We start from the raw sequence: 19,605 nt of genomic DNA, 5'->3' as shown, positions 1-19,605 counted from the left end.
CGGTGACAACGCGACGACACACTCAGCGCACGAACCCCGTTGAGTGTAAATGATGTGTGCCGCCTCCTGGAGTTGTGACTATCAAACACATACTTCTCGACAAACGGGGAATTTTACCGACAAGTGAAAGGAACACCAATGGGAGCATCCATCTCTGTCGTGACGGCCAGTTTAACCATGGAACACGTCGAACAATGAGCACTCAACTCATTCCACCTGAAACCAAAGATTTTCCTCAGGTATGTCGACGGCTGCTTCTCCGTCATCAAAAGATCTGAGACTCAAAATTTCCTTCGTCAATTAACCTCCGTGGAACCTGACATTCAATTCACGCTAGAGGTGGAACAAGAAAACTCCTTGCCCTTTTTGGACGTCCTCGTGTCCCGAAACCACAATACCCTTCCATTCTCCGTATACCGCAAACCAACCCACTCAGGCCGGTACCTCCACTTCTCTTCGAACCACCCACAGTCCATAAAGCAACAGTGGTGAAGACGCTGTTCAGAAGAGCTGACACACTGCAGCACATAACTTGTCAGAAAAAAGAACAACGCGCGATATAAAAAGAACTCATCATGAACAGCTACCCAAAAGACTTTATTGAAAAACCATTCGACTTCACAAACACAACATTCGTCAAGAAATCAACGCACAAAGACGAACGCTGCCACCAAAATACGTCACTTTACCTTACGTCGTTGGTGTCAGCGACACCATCGCCCTAATCCTGAAAAAATCGGGTCTCCAGGTTGCGCAAAAGCCCACAAACACTGTTGCGCTTTGTCTATCTGTTCCCAAAGACCGGCCGCCGAGAGAAAGAGCCCAAGGCATTGTCTACCAAATTCCATGCACCGACTGCGACGCAAGCTACATCGGCGAAACCAAAAATTTCAAATAAAGAATTCGGCAACATAAGAACGCGTCCGCAAATTCGCAAGAGAGCGCAATCCAGTAGCCGAACATTCCAAGGACTCCGACCATAGAATCAACTTTGAAGAAACCCGCATCCTCGGAACCGAAACAAATTACCACAAGAGGTTCCTTCTGGAATCCTGGTATATTCAAACCACGCCGAAAAATATCAACCGCACAAAAGGAAACCTTCCCCCAGTATATGCCGAGGGACTTTGCTCTCCCTGCACCTCCCTGCAGTGCGCCAGCGTGACTAACAGCCTAAACCCCCCTCCCCCGCGCCTTTCGCAACACAGCTGTCGTTCTTTTCACCCCCCCCCCCCCCCTCCATACTTAAAAGAGGCTAGCTACTGCCCTCAGTCACCCCTGATGAAGGAGCCGAGTCGGCTTGGAAAATTTGGGTTAAATTTAAAATTTTTGTTGGAGATGTGCAGTTTATTATAATGCATCACTCTGCACAAAATTCAGCGACCATGGGGGACAAATGTGAGAGCATAGCGGTGAAGAGCTGGCGCGCCTTCTTTTCAGTATTGTGCACAGTGCTTACAGAATCTCAAATATACTCCAAGATACGTCGGTGGCCTGTGTATCCATTGCATGAATACAATAAAGCGTGTGGAACCGTTCTTGTAACAAGTGCGCCACCCAGAAGAAACAACTGAACAATTATCAACGTGATTCTAAAGAGAAAAAAAACTTCATGGCACACTCAATGAAATGACTTTTCCAGGTAAATCTGTAGCAGTGTTAGTTGTTCTTGAGCGCCACAGCAACACTGCAAAAAAGGGTGCGCAACATGTAAATTAGGCTATACTGACCGTCCCCTCAAGCCAGATGTTTGATGAAGTTCAATCAAAGTAAAGATTGCAAGCTGTAGCCTATTTGAGAGTGTTTAAGCGGAAATTTTATAATCAACATTAGAAAACCATATCGGTCCGCAGCCATATAGAAATCGTAGTTTTTCCCTTATCATCAGTTTTTGGTATTGAGACATTATAGATTTTGGTAAACATCGGCAGCAAAAATCCCTCATCAATACTGGTTTGAGCAAGTTTTAGGAGAATAGGAAATAAAATATCTTTATTTTATAAAATTGTCCTGAGAGCCCGTCAGGTCCCGGAGTTTTCGAAGGTTTCAATCTGTCAGTTCCATCTTATTTGCCAAAGGTTTAATGACCATTTACTCCGGCGCATTGATATTCACAAAGTGGAGTACTGATTGACACTCAGCGCGCACGCAACATGAACACCATCAACCTTGCTTGCAGTGGTAGAAAAAAGGAGTATTGATTTGCAAACTCATTAACTATTGCATCTCTACTTGGCCAGGACGCCACCAGAGTTGAGCTGAGAGACCATCTTGGCAACCACGGGGCGACACCTCATAGTGCAAATAAAGCACGATTGGTGTGAGTTCGTACACGGGCCGCCCGAACTTTTGAAAGTGATACTATCAAGTATCAGCTGCAGAATTCGGCCACGCTATCGCCGCAGATAATGATGTTGATGTCCTAAGCCTTGTGTTATGCTGCACCACCTCTCGTGCCGTGCATTGCAGACCGTCGCCTGCCTCAACATAACTCTATCTGCTCCGTCCCACGGCACTGCCCTCGCATCGTCGTTTTCTACGTAGCACAAAACCGAGAGAGCGCGTGCTTCTGCCAGTCGCTCGTGGCCACCAGGTGGAGGGAAGACGTAGATGAAGTGAGCACGACCGTTGCCCGTCTCCCTGCGCTTCGAACGCGTGCTGACTCTCGAGCTGCTCTGCGATCTCGGTGCATCCGTTGGTTCCGTCTGACTACCCGGTGCATCTGCGCTTGCTCTTCAATTTCTGGTACGTTTCCTGCATTCTCTTCTTGTTTTCCGGGGTAGCTGGAAGCGTGAACATCGGGTGATGACCATAAATTCACCTATCCACGGGAGCTCCCACTGGTCGGCCTCTTTCCCCTGATCAGTTGTTACTTGGCTGCTTCTTGCGCCGCGCAGTAAGCTGCATCCCCGTTGCTTTCGTCTCCGGGGATGGGAGCTTCTTGAGACTAAATTACCACGAGGCAGTACGGGCAGCTATGAGATCCTCCACCCCGAACTACATGGGAACCACTGATCGACGGCAGTTCGGCACTCGCGGAATAGTTTGCAGATCGCCAGACCAGGCATGTGTGGCCGCCTCACTCACGTCTGCCTCCTTCGCCAATCACCCGGTGAGCGCGTTTGTAACTCTTCATCTGGCGCGTTCAGAAGGGTTAGTCCGTGGTGTAGACCCACGACTGAGGCCGTCTGAGGCGCTAGGCAAACCAACTTTGAATTGTCATTCACCGATGCAGTCGAGTAGAGGATAGGAGGGACACAGCCACCAACATAGTCATCGATGCGTTTACGGGGCCCACTTGCCCACCTGGACGCAAGGTGTAGCCATTGGTCTTTCTCGCTGATCAGTTCACATCTGAGCGTCTACAGTGCCGTAATAATGGAGCTTTAGCCATAGTGCCAGTACCTGCAAATATAGACCTCTCACTCTAATGCTCTCATTGCGAAAGACGTCTCACTGTCCGTATTTTTCTCTTCCTCGATATGTCTTTCTCACTCCGCCCTTCCGATTTCTCAATTTATATGGACGAATATTTAGCAGTAGTCCAGGTTTTGCGTAAGTTGCGCAGCTCTTCTTTCTTCTGCCGTATTTATGACGGATTCGTTGCCCCTGTGTTCCTCTCTGACTGCGTCTACGGAGGCACTGGAACACCGCACGCTGAATGTTTTGCAACCACCCCACGTGTGTTCTTTGTAGTTGGACCTGATGCGTGCACACAGAGGAATTAATTTAAATGACGATGCTGATACCATGGCGAAGGCCCCTCGTAAAGGCCCAGTCATGACAATGCTTCCGCGTTGCGCATATAATACAGCAGCCAGGTTCTCAGGTAGGTGTCTGCTGTTGAAGGATTTTTTAGCCTCAACAGTTACCTCCAATCCCGATTTCCCGCACCTTCTCTTTACGTGGTGCAGTAAACATTGCCAATCACGCAATATTGAGGTTTCTTCACTCGTCTGCGTTGTCGCGTACGTACCTGCTACCTGTGTTCTACCCGCGTAGGTCTGGTCTGGCGGTATATACACTGCTGCCCCTGTGTGCTTAACCCGGAACGACCGATCATTTCTTGGTGACCTGCAACTTTTTCTCCTCTATACGGAGGCGCCTGCTACAGCACCTGTTGCGACAGCACGAGGTAAGTTTCTCTTTCGTGGTTGTTTCTCTCTCTTGGTGCTTCTACCTCTGCGACCAGCTGCAGGTATGTGCTCTCCGCCATTTATAGTTTCGTTGAGACATGAAATTGCTGCCATGCCATGAACGTTGTTTTCCGAATTCCGTCATCCGGCTACAGTTCTTCATAATTCACAACCAAAAGTTTTTTAACGGCTACAAGTACGGGCACAATCTCAGTTTCAGTCACGAATCATATAGTTTTTCACTTGTTCATAAATTAAATCGCCAGATCGGCGTTCATTTTTTAACAGTTTTTGGGCACATTTCAGGCGCTCTTTGTGTCTTGGCCAAGTGGGTACGCTCCATTATCCCCTTGAGTCAACAACAGAATGCGTGATTTCACACTGATTTTAATGTAGTACACATGTTGTCTGTAGTTCTGAAATAATTTTACAACGATGAAGTTGGGAGAATCTGTGAGCACATCGTAAAATGGCAATCTGAAACTTATGTGCCAGTTATGCGTATTATGAAAGCTTCACTAAGATGTCGTCAGAAAAAAACAATGAGCATAACACACGGACGTGTCCCGTGTTTTCTCATGTTGCAGCAGTTTTGTTCCGAAATTTGTGCCTTGTCCTGTGCTGCAGCGTGCGTGAGAAAAAAGGCCTGTGCATTGCTTTCTTAAACCACTCTTCGATTGCTTTGAGGCCGTAGCCGCATATTAGAAGGGGTTAAACACAGCAAATAAAATGCCCTCTATCGAGATTTGAAATGAAACGTGGGTGGTCGAAATTATTCCACCGTTGTTTCTTAAACGGATTGCCCGCTGCACATCACCGCTGAAGGCCTCCCGCGCTTTGGATAAATGACCAAGAGCTCTTTGACAAATTCAGTTAAGAACCTCTTCTTGGAAAACCTGGCTATTCCTTGTGGTCTCTTCCCGCATAATGGGGTCGGAATGAAATAAGGAGCGTCGCCTTTGAAACAGGGCAGTGGCTTGAACTGCCATGCAAGTTATTTCTTTATTAAAATTTCTGTACTTAATCTGCTAAATTCAAAAATAGGAATAATCAATTTTATTTCTAAACATTCTTTCACATCTACCCTATGCCAATTCAAAGTCGCGAACTTGTATCATTAAGCATCTCCCCTCCTTTTAAGGCACCACTCCCTCGACCGCTGTTTACAATCTGCAGCAAATATATATTGCCATTACCCTCCTTAAGCACTGACCTCGGGACAGAGACTCTGCTTGCATCATGTGGATATATGTTGCCCCTTTATAGCTACATCTCATTTACCTCGCAGTCCACATGCGCTATCAACCTGAATAAATTTCTTACAGTAGCTTCGCATTGTGATCCGCCTATCACAGGATCATTTCGAATGCCCTCTAAAGGATAGTCTGTCACCTCAAATGCCAACCCAGCGCTGCTGCAAGGGCGGCTCCGACGGTCACCAGGTTAGAAATCTGTCGCGTCAACGGACCGGCCTGGAACTCTATCGTGATTTCGAAGGCCTTCGAGAAGCCTATTGAGCATTACCGGACGCAGAGCCACACTCAGCGAGGCACTGGGAAACGAATCGCAGCAGTATCATGTTTGAAGAATTGGAAACATCAAAATCTAGAACTTCTTTTTGAGAAAACAAGACAGGCCGGCATACATAACACTGGAACCAGCAGAACGTGGTTTGCTACCAAGGAAACTAAAATAACCAACACCAATTTCTCCATCTGATCAAGAATCCTTGTGCACATCTTGTCCGAAAGAACAGCAGCAATTTGAAGAGTGAATATTATTACAGTAAAAAATGAACATTTCGTTTTTAACCATTCAAGGTCTGACTTACTTCCACTCTTACACGATGATTGCTTACATGTCTGCAAATTATTGGCGGCGTCGGTGGCGCCATAACGCCGTGGTGTGAGATGAAGAAGGTTCCGGGCGGTAATCGGGTTCTTTTTTTAGCAGTGACACAGCTCATTCGAGTCCGATAGCGATCGATAATTTCAAGCAGTGTGAGCTCAGTTCAATAGACTTTCAAAGCGGCCATGTGACTGGGGTTATAAGCCAAGCTAATAGAGCTTGAAACTTGCTTCGTAAACAGCCGATGGAAGGAAAGTAATGAATGAAAGCCCACAATGATACAACCTTATCGTCGTAATCTAATCTATGCTTACCATGCGCCCCTTTCTGAGGTCATACTTCCAGTCACGGCAAACGCTTCAGATTACAATGAAGTGCACGGATAAACATTGCGAAATTGATCTTAACGAATTCATTATATGACCCCCTTGCCCCCTCGCCCCCTCCCCACCCTCCCCGCATTCTTCTTGATAGAAAATCACTTTGCACTCAATCCGTAATGAGGCATGCGATTACAGGAGCATACACGTATATAAGTATCGCGCTTTGCGTTAGTAGTGTGTGCTGAGCAATGGTTATTAACACATAGGTCCCAGCGTTTACATGCATACGGTTACGCCCTTCATTTCACCAAATATGAAGGCGGTGCTCCTTTCACTTTCAAGGTCCTGAAAGCGATCCACTGCAGAGGATGCAAGTTTTGTAGCTGGCATGCTCGCTCAATATTGCTGGCAACTAAAACATTGGCAATAACATTTACCACCCGCTTAACTCGTCACTTTGCAACAGTTTTTGAAGTCCGTAAGGTATATCTTTAAGGAAATAATTCAATACAGCTATGCACTTAAGTCTGCTTAAGAGCGGCAATGCGAAAGCGTTTCTCTTTCGTCTCTGACTCCCTACATTTTTGCTCTTTTTCTTTTATATTTATTCGTTTTTCTGTACAATTATTTATACATTTTTATTTTTATTTCTAGTGTTTATTTCCTTTTACATTCGTTTTTAATTTATGTTTTTAGTTTTGCCTTTTAGTTTTATTTTTAATTGTTTCTACATCGCTTTCGTTACCGCTCTCTAACTATCACTATCGCCGTCATCATCACAATCAATATCTATCTCTAGCACTAACTCTCACTATCTGCAGCTATCATGTTCACTATCACTATCTCTAGCACTTCCACTATTAGTAGCAAACAATATCACTATCTGTCGCTGTTTTTACTATTTACTATCACTAATATTTATTAAAAATATGGAAGTTCGGGTGGACTCTTTTGCAGACAACATCCATCTACAGATTCCGACTACAACATCCGTCGACTCCGGTCATGTGCCAAAAAAAAACTAACGCTTTAAAGCTCAGACAACGCCTCGTGTGCCGACAAACCATGCACGCAATGCCGGCTAAACATTTTGAGTATTGCTTGCGAAAGCGCTTAACATCAGACACATTTTTGGCGCGTTTCTCGGATAGCGAGACCCCCCCCTGAGCTTTCGTTCCTGAGTGATTCAGCGCATGGTATTCGCCCGTGAACGCTAAACAATCTGTAATCGAATCTCTTCTGGTTTCTCAGTTTCGGTTTCATAAACCGAATGATGGCTGTGATGTGTAGCTGATGGTTAAGTCATGCTAGGCACGAAAATCTAACTGAATCGCAGACACACAGGTTTAATTAACTACTACACTCATCTCATGCCGCTTCAAGAGCTGGAGTGACAATAAGCGATGTATATTGTCATTTTTAAGAGCATTAGCTCTTAACCTTCCCGTTTCGAGATTTCGTGGGGTCTGCAACAACCCTTGATCACAACGCCATCTGTGGCAGCAACTACTCATCAAGTTTCGAGATTTCGTGAGGTTTCCTACCACCCTAGGATCAAAGCGCCATCTGTGGCTGCATCTAGAAAGCAGCGCATCTCACATTGAGACTTGTAGCGCCGTCTAAAATAGCATTATAGAAACAGACGTTTGCCGCGTTGCGTTGCTGACGTCGCGGTCCAATATGGTGGATTGAGGTGGATACGAGAGGATAGAATAGGGTACGCCTTAATGCTCTAACAGGTCTTTCGGTCAGACAGAGGTCTTCCTCTTCAAGCAGATGTCTCTCTCCGTCTTGCAGAGGTCGGCGCTCCTATTCCAGGGCACCGCTGAGTTTGACCGCTCGCTGGCAATGGATGACCTATCCTCTTGGAGGATTTGGAGGCCGCTGGACAGCACACACTCCCACTGCTCCGCACTCGGAATAACTGAGCCATGGAATGCTTTATTTCTGTCACAATCCCAAGTAATATTGTATAGGGTGGGTGTTGCACGGCACCGTGGGCAGAAGTCCCTGTATTGGTGCGGGAACATTTTGCTAAGGATGTGTAAATTGGGGAAGGTTCCAGTTTGCAGCTTCCGCCAGTAAACTGCTTCTTGTTGATTTAATTGGTTTGTGAGGAGGAGGATACTTTAGTCTCGTCTCTCTTTAATACTTTACAATGTCGGAGTACGTCGAGATTACCCTCAAGAAGTCCTCCGGGTATTCGTTCAAGAGTGCTGGGTTAGTGTACTCGCGAGCGATTCTATCGACCCTTTGGTTGCCTTCTATCTCGGTGTGTCCCGGTATCCAGAAAATGGTGTGTCTAACGTGATCTTTGGGTAAGCCGGCGCGTAGGAGGATTTGGAGCGCTTTATCACCTATTCTGCCGTTAATGTAGTTACGGCATGCCTCTTTCGAATCTGTTAGGATTGTTAAGGACTTATTCGTGCGATAACCCTCCGCGGCCGCTAGAGCGATAACCATTTCCTCTCCCCCGGTTACCGTGCAGTCTCGTGCCGACGCGCAAGCTATCTCCTTATAGCCTGAGGCTATTACTGTCGCGACGACTTTTTTGCATAGATGTGGAACTATGTGAGTATGGCGTCAGGCGACTAAATGAGGGCATAGTTTCGGTTTCTCGAATCCAAGGCGGCGGCCATTAAGATTGGTTTTTGCCCTCTAATTCCGTCCCCATCAACACTGGTTTCAACAATTTTTTAGGAGAATAGGAAATGAAATATATTTATAGTATATAATTGGCCTGAGCGCCCGTCAGGTACCGGGGTTTTCGAGGGTTGCAATCGGTCAATTACATCTTATTCGCCCAAGCTTTACTGACCTATTACTGAGGCGCAATCATATTCAGAAAGTGGAATAGCGGTTGACAACCACCGCGCAACATGAACGCCATCTACCTGCCTTGAAGTGGGAGAAAAAAAGGAGTACTGATTTGCAATCTCATAACTATCGCATCTGTACTTGACCAGGACGCCACCAGAGTACATCTGAGAGACCCGCTTGGTAGCCACGTGGCAACACCTCATAGTGCAAATAAAGCTCGATTGGTGTGAGTAAGTACACGGGCCACCCGAACATTTGAACAGCTTCAAAAATTTGACTAGGCTATCGCCGCACATGATGATGATGTCCTCAGCCTTGTGTCAAGCTACACCACACTCTCGCGCCGTGCATTTCAGAACGTCGCCTTCCTCAACATAATTCCATCTGCTCCGTCCCACGACATTGCCCGCGCATCGTCGTTTTCTACGTAGCACAAAACCGAAAGAGCGCGTGCTTCTGTCAGTCGCTCGTGGCCACCAGGTGGAGGGAAGACGTAGATGAAGTGAGCGCAACCGTTGCCCGTCTCCCTGCGCTTCGAACGCGTGCTGACTCTCGAGCTGCTCTGCGATCTCGGCGCGCCCGTCGGTTCCGGCTCAGTACACGGTGCTGCTGCACTAGCTTTTCAATTTCTAGTAAGTTTCCTGCATTCTCTTCTTGTTTTCCGGGTTAGCTGAGAGCGTGAACATCGGCTGGTGTCCACAAGTTCTCCTGGCCACGGGAGCTTCACCTGGTCGGCCTCTTTCCCCTGATGAGTTGTTACTTGGCTGCTTCTTGGGTTGCGCAGTAAGCTGCATCCCCGTTGCTTTCGTCTCCGGGGAAATTACTTGGAGGCGGTACAAACAGCTCTGAGATGCACCACCCCGCACTACAGGGGACCACTGATGGACGGCAGCTCGGCCCTCTCGGAGTAGTTTGCAGACCGCCATACCGGCATGTGTGGCAGTCTTGCTCACACTCGCCTCCTTCGCCAATCACCCGGTGAGCGCGTTTGTACCTCCTCCGCTGGCGCCTTCAGAAGGGTTAGTCCGCGGCATAGACCCATGACTGAGTGCCTTCGAGACGGTAGAGAAACTACTTTCCGATGTAGTCGCGTCGCGGATAGGACGCAGATACCCAACGACATAGTCATAGCTACATTTACGGGGCCCACTTGCCCGTCTGAAGTCAAGGTGTGGCCTTTGGTCTCTCTCGTTGATCAGTTCACATCTGCGCCTCCACAGTGCCGTAAATAATGGAGTTTTAGCCATGGTGCCAAGACCTGTATATCAGGACCTGGTTGCTGCGGGTGCGGAGAGAGCCACGAACCCAATGGTTGTTCTGAGTAGAAGCGCTGTTTGCGTGCTGGTGGTGGCCACTCAGCAAGCCACTCGGACTATTAAGCGGGGGCCGCAGAAGTTGAGGTGCTACCGTCAACAATCGTAGGTGCACTAGACGAGAGACTCTAGCAGCTATAAAGAATAATTCACCTGCCTATCCAAGTAGGCAGCAGGCATGCAACTGTTGTGGATTCCACCTTGTCGCAAACGCTAGCTTTGCGGTGTGAAACGCAATTGCGAGTGCCATGGATCTCATAGTAGAGAATCTGTGTTCGTCTCGCAGGTGATGACATCTCATCTGTCGAATTTCTTGCAAGCCTCCTCTATTCCTCGTTGTGGCGCAGTGGCATCAGCTTTCACTGCACCTTCCCAATCCTGTGTTCCATTGGCTACCAATCCATTAGCTCTGTCAACTTCTTCAACAAGATATCCGAATCACAATCTTGCGGAAGTGTCAGCCAGTGCGTTAACATCAAGAGTGACATTAGAGCTCAAAACAACAGCGGGAATTCATTAGCTGTTGCTGGTACGGCTTTTCCTCTTATGTACACAAAAAAATGGTCGCTCTAAACTAAAGTTGGTATTTTGGAAGAGGTGGTATCCGCTGCGGCACTACAAAAAAAACAGTCGCTCACAGTGTCTCAGTGGAACCGCCTGTCAATTCTCTCCGCTTCACAAGATTTAGTTTGTTCAAGAAATAGTCTAAATCAAGATGTAATTCCACTTTCTGGAAATGTGGCTTACACAAGATTACAGATACAAACCAAACAAAGCTATACCTCTTCCACGCTTTATCGTACTTTAAAAGGTGGTGGTTTTGAATGCTTCGTACCTTCAAAATGTTGCCACAGGGCACATGTGTTATTTCAATATGTGGACAGTCAGTGCGAAATACAGGCTGTGGATCTGAATGTCCTGGATACCAACTATCACCTTAGCTAATGTACATTTTCCTACAGGTGTGCATGATATTCGTCCTCTACACTTGTTTTTATCAAGTTGCAGGCCACAAGTTTGAATTCTCGGTGTCTTTAACTCGCATCATGTTCCGTGGGAGTATAGAACAGATTGCTACGATAACCTCGCAACCTAAATTCTGGGCTCCCCGAATTCCTCCGAGGCTAGTCTTGCTCTGCATTAGACCTAAAGTCTTCCTCCCCTCGGATGGATTTTTCTTCTTGGGCTCGAGTTGACTGTGCTTCCAATAGGGATTACGTACCGATCAGCGGCCAGATTGCGTGCCCGTTGATCATCCCAACAGCCACCGACACACCTCCTTTAAATACAACAGCTTTAAAGACATCTTCGGATCAGATCTTGAAGCATTGTCTAATTCAGACAGTGGGGACAAGGCCTTCCACATTTGTTTAATTTTGGACGGAGCTTGAAAAAACTTTTTGGTCCAGGTCATTACAGGCACCTCGCCATGCTTTTGGTTGATTGTGGATTGCACATGGCACTATAGGCGCCGCAAGGTTGCATGAAAAAAATCTACGTAACCAATGCCCCAAAGACAGGAGTCGATTATAATTTCATTGCGCCTATATTGAAGAGCACCATATCTCGCGCAGGAAACGTGTATGATACACAATCCTCTGAATTTCTTTCTATATCAGCTAATCTGCGTGCGCTATTTGATTTCGTAACCAAGAGGAAGCTGACCACGACCGCAATGAATCAGTCTCCCTAGTTCAGACAACGGATGACATTTTCGAGAATTGTCAGCAAATTGGTGGATTTGGGGGAGGTCTCCCTCAGTGAGGTCTCGCGAACTGTGTCCCGCCTTCCACCGGCGGTCCCTGGCACTGACGGTATCACTTCTTACGGCTTACTGGCACTTAAAAATTACTCTCTTTAAGGTACATGGATCTCAAACAAGTAGCGTCAAGCGAATGTTCTTCCTTTTCCAAAAAAGGAGGGATAAGGTTAAGTGTTAGACAATGTAACAACGATTGCTTTAATTCCGAATCTCGTTAAGTTAATTGATCGGGTGTTGCGTGGCGAAATCTTGTCAATCATTTCAGATAATGGGTTACTGAATCCTTGAAAAATAGGTTTAAGGCCAAGATACTCTATATGGTACACTCATACCCGACTGAAGAGCCGCATGCAGTTAGCTCGTCGCCGAAAGCAATATGCCGCGCTTTTTACAATAAATGTGTCTAAGGCTTATGACAGCGTTGAGCACTGGAGGTTGTTGAAAAGTTGGCAGGCAGCAGGGCTTCCGAGTATTCTGCAGCTCGAATTTTTGAATTTCTGGCTGACGGAGGAAATTTATTGTTTCCAGAATGGTGTTTTTTTCTGACAGATTTCGACAGACAAGTGGAGTGCCCCAACGTGCGGTCCCCTCGCCTGTTCTTTTCAACGTTTGATTTTGCTGTATTTCGTGCAGCCATAATGTGATAACCTGTGCGTATTCAGATGAAATTGCGTTTTTTTTGCTTCCTGGAATGATGGACACTCTGAGCATCAGTCCTTACAGTCTTACCTCAATGTCTTGGAGCAGTGTTTAGACGATATTTAGCTCTCCATTAATGATAATGTATGCGTTTTATTAGTTTTCCGGTTCTCTTATAAAGTTGATATCTCTATTGTTTATCGCTATCATGTAATTCATCAAGTGCAAGCAATCAAATTCATCGGGCCCATAGAGAAGAGATTACTGCGGAAGGAGCCTGAGCGATCAGCATGCTGAGCAGGCGAAGCAACATGCGTTCCGTAACGAGAAGGCGCTCACTTCTGATGATTTAGAAATTGTATTCCCAACCAGCTACAAAATTCGGCTCTGCAGCATGCCTTGTTCACCGCAGCTACTGGGGATAAGCTTCGTCCCCTCCTTCTTTTGGCCCTTAAAAAATGCCCTATAGACAGTCTATAGACTTCTTATAGACTGTTGCCTTGATATAGATATTTCTTTTTATCTATTCAAAGTCTATATACTGTCAATAGAAAAAAGTCCACCAAGTGTATGCCCATAATTTTATAGGTTGCCTATAGTCTTTCTGTGGGGATTGTATTGCGTGTAGATTGCTCTGTACAGTGTGTCTATAGAATTTATAGGCGGAAGTGTATGGAGAGTCTTTAGACTGTCTATAAAAATTTTTGTAAGAGGGGTCAGTAGTCGACCGCTATAACCACTGGGTCACCACTGCGACTCTGATTCGATTCCAGGCGCGTGAGTCTAATTTCTATGGAGGCGAAATTCTAGAGGTCCGTGTACTGTGCGAGGTCAGTGTACGATAAAGAATGCCAGTGGTCTAAATTTCCGGAGCCCTTCACTACGGCATCCCTGATAGCCGGAGTCGCTTTGGGACGTTAAACCCCGCTAAACCATAACCTTCTTCTCTTGTAGCCGGAGGTGCTGTGCCTGTCAGGGCCTCTAAAAGTTTGTGGCTATTTGTGTTACCTACCTATAAGTGCCGATTCATCATCACCATGCAGACTTTAACCCTTAACTGTCCAAAATTTTGCAGAAATGTTTGATTTGTCGCTTCATGCCCCAAATGAAAGCTGGTCTCTTATTCACTCCTTAAACGTCACGAATTTGGAAAATCTTCCGGTGTGTGCCAACTCTGCGTCCATCTTTTGGCTTTGATGGCATCTTTTCAAACAATGCGAAATTTTCTCTCTTCGTTTTCTCAACAGTTTATTACAAGATTGCTTGATGTTCTTTCGCTTTGGTGTAGAGTAAGAAAAAGGGTTGTACGTTTCCTTTTTTTTAATCCGCTCTTTGATGGCTTAAAGGCTACCGCCACAGTTTAGTACAGGTAAAACGAAACCAAATATGCCCTGTATCGAGATTTCAAACGGAAAAACCTGGCTTGTTGAAAAACCCGGCTTTTCCTTTCGGTCGCTTCGCGCAGCATGGGGTTGGATGGAAGTAATGAGCGTCCCCTCTTAATCTGAGTAGTGGAAAGTACTGCCATGCACGGTATTGTTTTATAAACAGATCTCTACCTAATCTACCAAACTCAAAATTTGAAATTGTAGAGGCCCGCGTACTGTGCAATGCCGGTGCACGTTAAAAAACCCCAGGTGGTTGAAATTTTCGGAGCCCTGGCTCGCATCCTGGTTAACAGCCTGAGTCGCTTCAGGACGTTAAAAACGCCATAAACCAAAATAAACCAGACCATCAAAGTTAGAAGTGCTCAATTTCTTTATTGATACGTAAAGTTTATTCATGTCTACGCTTTGCCAGTCCGGATTCCGAACTTGCATCCATAAGTCTCTGCCCTGCATTTAAGGCACCAATTCCTCAACCGCTGTTAGTCTCCCGCAAATATATTACCATTACCTTCAATAAACACTGGACCTCGGGGCACCGACTGGGCCTGCATCATGTGGATAGATGCTGCCCCATTCTAGCTAAAGATTTTCAATTAGCTCTACTGATTTACCGCGCAGTGCACATGCGTTGTCAACCTCGTTAAATTTCTGGTGATATCTTCGCGTTGTGATACCCCTGTCGCAGGGACATCTCGAAAGGCACTCGGTACAGATATTCTATCGACTCAAAGGCCAACCGAGAGCTGCTACACGGGCGGCCTCGATGGCCATTGGGTTAAATGTCTGTCGCGTCGACGCAGCACCGTAGAACTATATCGATTTCGATATCGATATCGAGTCTATCGATATCTCTAGGGCCTTCCAGCAGCGTGATGTCGCAATCTCGGATGCCGATCCGGATGCGCAAGGCACTGGAAAATAAAATCGCAACGATATCTTGATTGAAAATACTGAAGAGTCAGAATATACAATTAGCTTTCCAGAATATAAGACTTGGAGGTGCACAAAACAGTGCAGCAAGCATAAAACGATTGCTACCAGCAAAACAGACGTAACCAACACCACCTTCATAAACAGTGCATGAATGCTATTGTACAGCTTGTGCCGAATGAAAAAAATAAATTTCCAAGAGTGAATAGTATTACTGTAATGAATAGACATTTTCTTTTAACCTTTGCAGCTCAGACTTGCCTGGGTGCCTACAAAATGATTACTGACACGCCTGCAATACTATAGGTGTCGACGGTGGCGCCATGACACCTCTGTGTGAGATGATGAAAGTTCTCTACGGCAATCGAATTTGCCTTGTAGGAATGACACAGCTCTTTCCACTTCGACAGAGATTGGTGTTATCGAAGAGTCTCAACTGAATGGGCTTTCAAAACGGCCGCGTGGCGGTGGTAGAAGCCAGCCTATTCTGACTTCAAACAGCACAGCGCTTCCTCTAGAATTATCAAGGAAAAATTTCTCCCTGCTTTGTTCTTTTCTTTCCATTTATGCAGGCCCAGATTATGCTTTTGGTTGTCTTCAATTTATCCAGTATTGACGCTGTACCTTTTCGATCCGGCGTTTTGTAAAGTTTTTTGATTCCCTATTGCTGTTTCTTATATATTTACTGGCTGGTTTTCTAGTAGTTTTCCACCAATATGAGTCAACGATCTTTATGAACAAGTGCTTAAGGACCCTAGCTGGCAATCTGTGCTGTCTTTGAAACACACCGAGCTTATCATATCTGTGCCGGCAGCAAAGCGTAGAGCGTATGCTTCGGCTCCGGAAAAATTGACAAGATTCTGCGAATCTTCTCCGCCATAAGCCAATTGTACAATTCAGTCGCTATTGATTAAACTAGGAAGCCGCACGACCATTCAGACTACTTTATACAGGAGAATATTGTTGGAGTACTTTCTTAAGCCATATTTCTATACAAATATAACCCATGTGTCAAATCGTGGATTGAGATCTAGAGTGAGACCGAAATTCAGCAGATTTAGCAGGAAGTTAGCATAATCAGCGGCAACTCAAAAACTATTGCAGTTCGTTGTCTTTACTTCGAAACCCTTCATATTTGGCATCTTTCGACTTGTAATTTGCTTGTCGAACTATTATATTTAAGGATCTTGGTACCTACATCTGTTTCTGTAATTTTATTGCCAGGTGCCGTCACCGTTGTCAACCATGTCCACGCAGTACATTGGAACACGTAACTTCTAAATTTCGGGCAATCAGACCACCAGATATAAGTACAGGGGGTGTATGACCTCTCCCATGATGACCAGTCCGACAATCGCCCTTCCTAAACTAAACAACCTAAAGGGAGTTCCACAAATGGAAGGAACAAAAATATTTGTTGATGAACTTAATTTTGCTGTACTAAAGAAAACCTGGAAGTCTAGGTTTACTATACGGAAAGGAAGTTGCAAAGAAGGAAACAGTAAGGTTAAGATCTTTCGTACTGGTTATTATTATGTCATGTATTCTTTTTCGCATTCATTGTACTTACAAGGACTACCGCGTCAGATTCTGCGGTCTAGGATTGTAACTTTAGGCAGCGACATTAAGAGTCGTGTAAGGTTTTTTTTCTTTTGTAGTTGACAGTGATATTTAAAGCAAATCAGCGTCGGACATCAGTTGCCATGGAAGCTTGCAGCGGCAAACCGGAATCCACCTTTTGGATACTGAGCTGACAGCAATAACACTGCAGGCGTCGACAATATTGTACGCAGACGATCATGAAAGAATGTTGGCGTTAGCTTCAAAAACCTGTATATTTGCCTGTGAGATGCCTAGTGGCTGAAATTTAAGGAAAAAAAATTCTGTGCCTGTCCAAAGGTTGCTAAAATTCATGGCTGTATTAGACAGGCTTTACTTAAGTCAGCGGAAGCTGGTCATTTACTCTGTCCATCCGACGGGTTGTTTTGCAAAATGTACTTACACTAATTCTCATGTGCAAGGTAAGGACCCGGTAAATAAAATTTGCGACCGATCAGTTACCCTTATTCCCCCAAAGAAAAGAACAATTCTGCGGATGTAATTTATAACGCTCGATTATTGCGGGTGTTCTGACGGTGGCTATAATATGGACTTCTCGGGACCTTCACACTTTCGCCAGTTAAGTGTTTTCATCCACAGCTTTGCTGCAAGCTACGCCTAGGAAGTGATGAGCACAGAGACTGGAAACTAAACTTCGATACTTTGCTACGGAGCGCCAGTTCTTGTATTGAACTCCAAAGAACATGATTCCTCGCACTTCTCCAGAACAAACCCAGAATTCTGGACTCTATTCTTATAATCTTACAACATTGTTACATAGTTCTGACCGGACAGCTGCGGTGGTTTCGCCTTTAAATATTTCTTTTCAATGTTTCCCAGGCCTACTGTTGGTGACATCACAATGAGCGGGATGTTCGTGTTTACGACCGTTCTGCTGCTTTTCTTAAGCAGTGCCGCGTCAGTGCAACTCGACACGTCGGATGGAGGCTACACGGAACTGCGGGTATCCATCAGCAACAGCGTGACTCCTGACGAGTCCATCATTGGTAACATCAAAGTAAGCTTTTATTTTCTCTCCCCCTTCCCCATGGCATGTCGGAGCTTTTTTTTTTTACGGCGCATTGGTTTTGGCATTGCTCTAAACAGCGAACAGAATAAGTGTCGTGTGCCGGTAAAAGGCAGAATTCATTGTCCGAGGGGCCTCAGATGAAGACGATAAAGTGGTTTTACGCGAGAACACCATCCCTTGCACGCAGAGATAGTAATGATCCTAAAACCAGGGAGAAAGTTGCTGCTCGAAAATCTCAGACCGATATCCCTTACATCGTGCCTAGGCAAACTATATGAAAGGATAATAAGGAGACGCCTTCAATACCTTATGGAAGACAACGAGCTATACCCCCATAGCATGTTTGGCTTTAAAACAAATTATCAACATAAAACGTGCTACCCCAAATCAGAGACGAGTTTTTCACTAACGTCACGACAGGAGGAGAGCACGTAATCATTGCGCAAGACATGAAAGGGCGTTCGACAACGTCAGCAATGAAGCAATATTAACGGGCCTAAATAACGTTGATTGCGGCAAGAAAATATGCTGGTATGTCAAGGCTTTTCTAACAAACCTAACAGCAACGATAGGAATCGGTGAAATTCGCTCCGAGCGTTTCCGCACGCCCAATAAAGGAACGCCGCAGGGATCAGTAATCTCCCCCATCCTCTTCAACATGTCGATGATTGGCTTAGCAAAGCAGTTCTAAAACATAGAAGGCGTACGGCACGCAATATATGCCGACGACATCACAGTGTGGGTCAAGGAGGGCTCGCTCGGTGAGGAAGAGGGAAAGCTAGAGGAAGCAGCCGCATGCGTAGAGAACTACGTCAGAGATAGAGGCCTTGCCTGCTCAACAGAAAAGTCAGAACTCTTAAGAATCTGGAGAAGCAGACAAAAGTCACAAAGTACCGGATGAGGAGGAACTCAGGATGAACGTCTATCTAGAAGAACAACCAATACCGTAAAAAACGGTGATTGGAATACAAGGAATGTCGATCCAATCGAACCAAAGATGCACACACACTCTAAACTTAATCAAAGCTACGGCGACTCCAGTGGCCCGCATGATAACTAGGGTCTCTAGAAGGAGGCAAGGCATGCGGGAAGTTGACACTTTAATATTCGTCAGCAGCCTCGTAGTAAACAAAATAACAAAAGGCTCCCATACTACAAATGTTCTGAGGGAGAAATGATTCAATCAGACACAGTAATAAGGAAAGCATATAAGACAGCAGTCCACCTACCGCAAGCAACCTCAACGTAAAGACTCCTAGCCCTTTGTTTGCATAACACTTTTGAAGAGCTGAGAGAAGCCCAACATGCGGCGCAGATACGAAGGGTAAAACAAACCGAAGCGGGGATAGCGCTCCAAAATAGATGCGGCTACGAAGGTGCTCTACAAGAAAGAAAAAGAACAGAGCGAATACCTGACGAATATCGCAACACACTCAGGAGAGTCCCGATACCGAAAACATGGATCCGAACCCGAACCTGCATAAAGGACCCAGACAAGCTAGGTCAATATATGTTCAACAAATCCTAGGCGAAAAAGAAAACACTCTGCACAGAGACTGGGCTGAGTAGAGGAGAGATACTCGAGAAACCAGAAACAGGATGATACACCATCCCTTCGTTCCTCAGTTTCTTACAAGTTTACCGTAATATCGTGGAGATACTGTTCTCTTTTTGGTGACGGTGATGGAAGTGAACTCTTTCGGACCTCCTGTGGAGCCCCGTGGGTCAGCCGCTGCTGACCAGAGGATGCGTCGCGGCCTCACGACTGATTCAAGCAGCCAGGACACTGCGTTGTGCTCTGTTGTTGGCGATGACTC

General features: G+C 45.8%; 1 protein-coding gene and 1 long non-coding RNA gene across 2 annotated transcripts in view; both read left to right on the top strand.

Annotated features, from left to right (window-relative positions):
* The first annotated feature begins 2,663 nt into the window (after positions 1–2,663).
* LOC144106889 (uncharacterized) lies at positions 2,664–17,667 on the top strand. The gene is made up of 3 exons (XR_013309152.1): positions 2,664–2,745; positions 4,003–4,135; positions 17,599–17,667. It is a non-coding gene; the product is annotated as an uncharacterized LOC144106889 (long non-coding RNA).
* A 16-nt stretch (positions 17,668–17,683) lies between these two features.
* Positions 17,684–19,605, top strand: part of LOC144108101 (calcium-activated chloride channel regulator 3A-1-like) — a gene marked incomplete at its 5' end in the record, with an annotated part of 41,022 nt that continues 39,100 nt past the window's right edge. The window contains one exon of the mRNA XM_077641383.1: positions 17,684–17,776. Within this exon, the coding sequence (XP_077497509.1) occupies positions 17,684–17,776 (93 nt within the window). The remainder of the gene's footprint in view (positions 17,777–19,605) is intronic.

The sequence above is a fragment of the Amblyomma americanum genome, chromosome 10, assembly GCF_052857255.1.
Source record: "Amblyomma americanum isolate KBUSLIRL-KWMA chromosome 10, ASM5285725v1, whole genome shotgun sequence".
NCBI lineage: Eukaryota > Metazoa > Arthropoda > Arachnida > Ixodida > Ixodidae > Amblyomma > Amblyomma americanum.
Note: the sequence above shows the minus strand (reverse complement) of the source record. Positions and strands in the feature narration are given on the sequence as shown.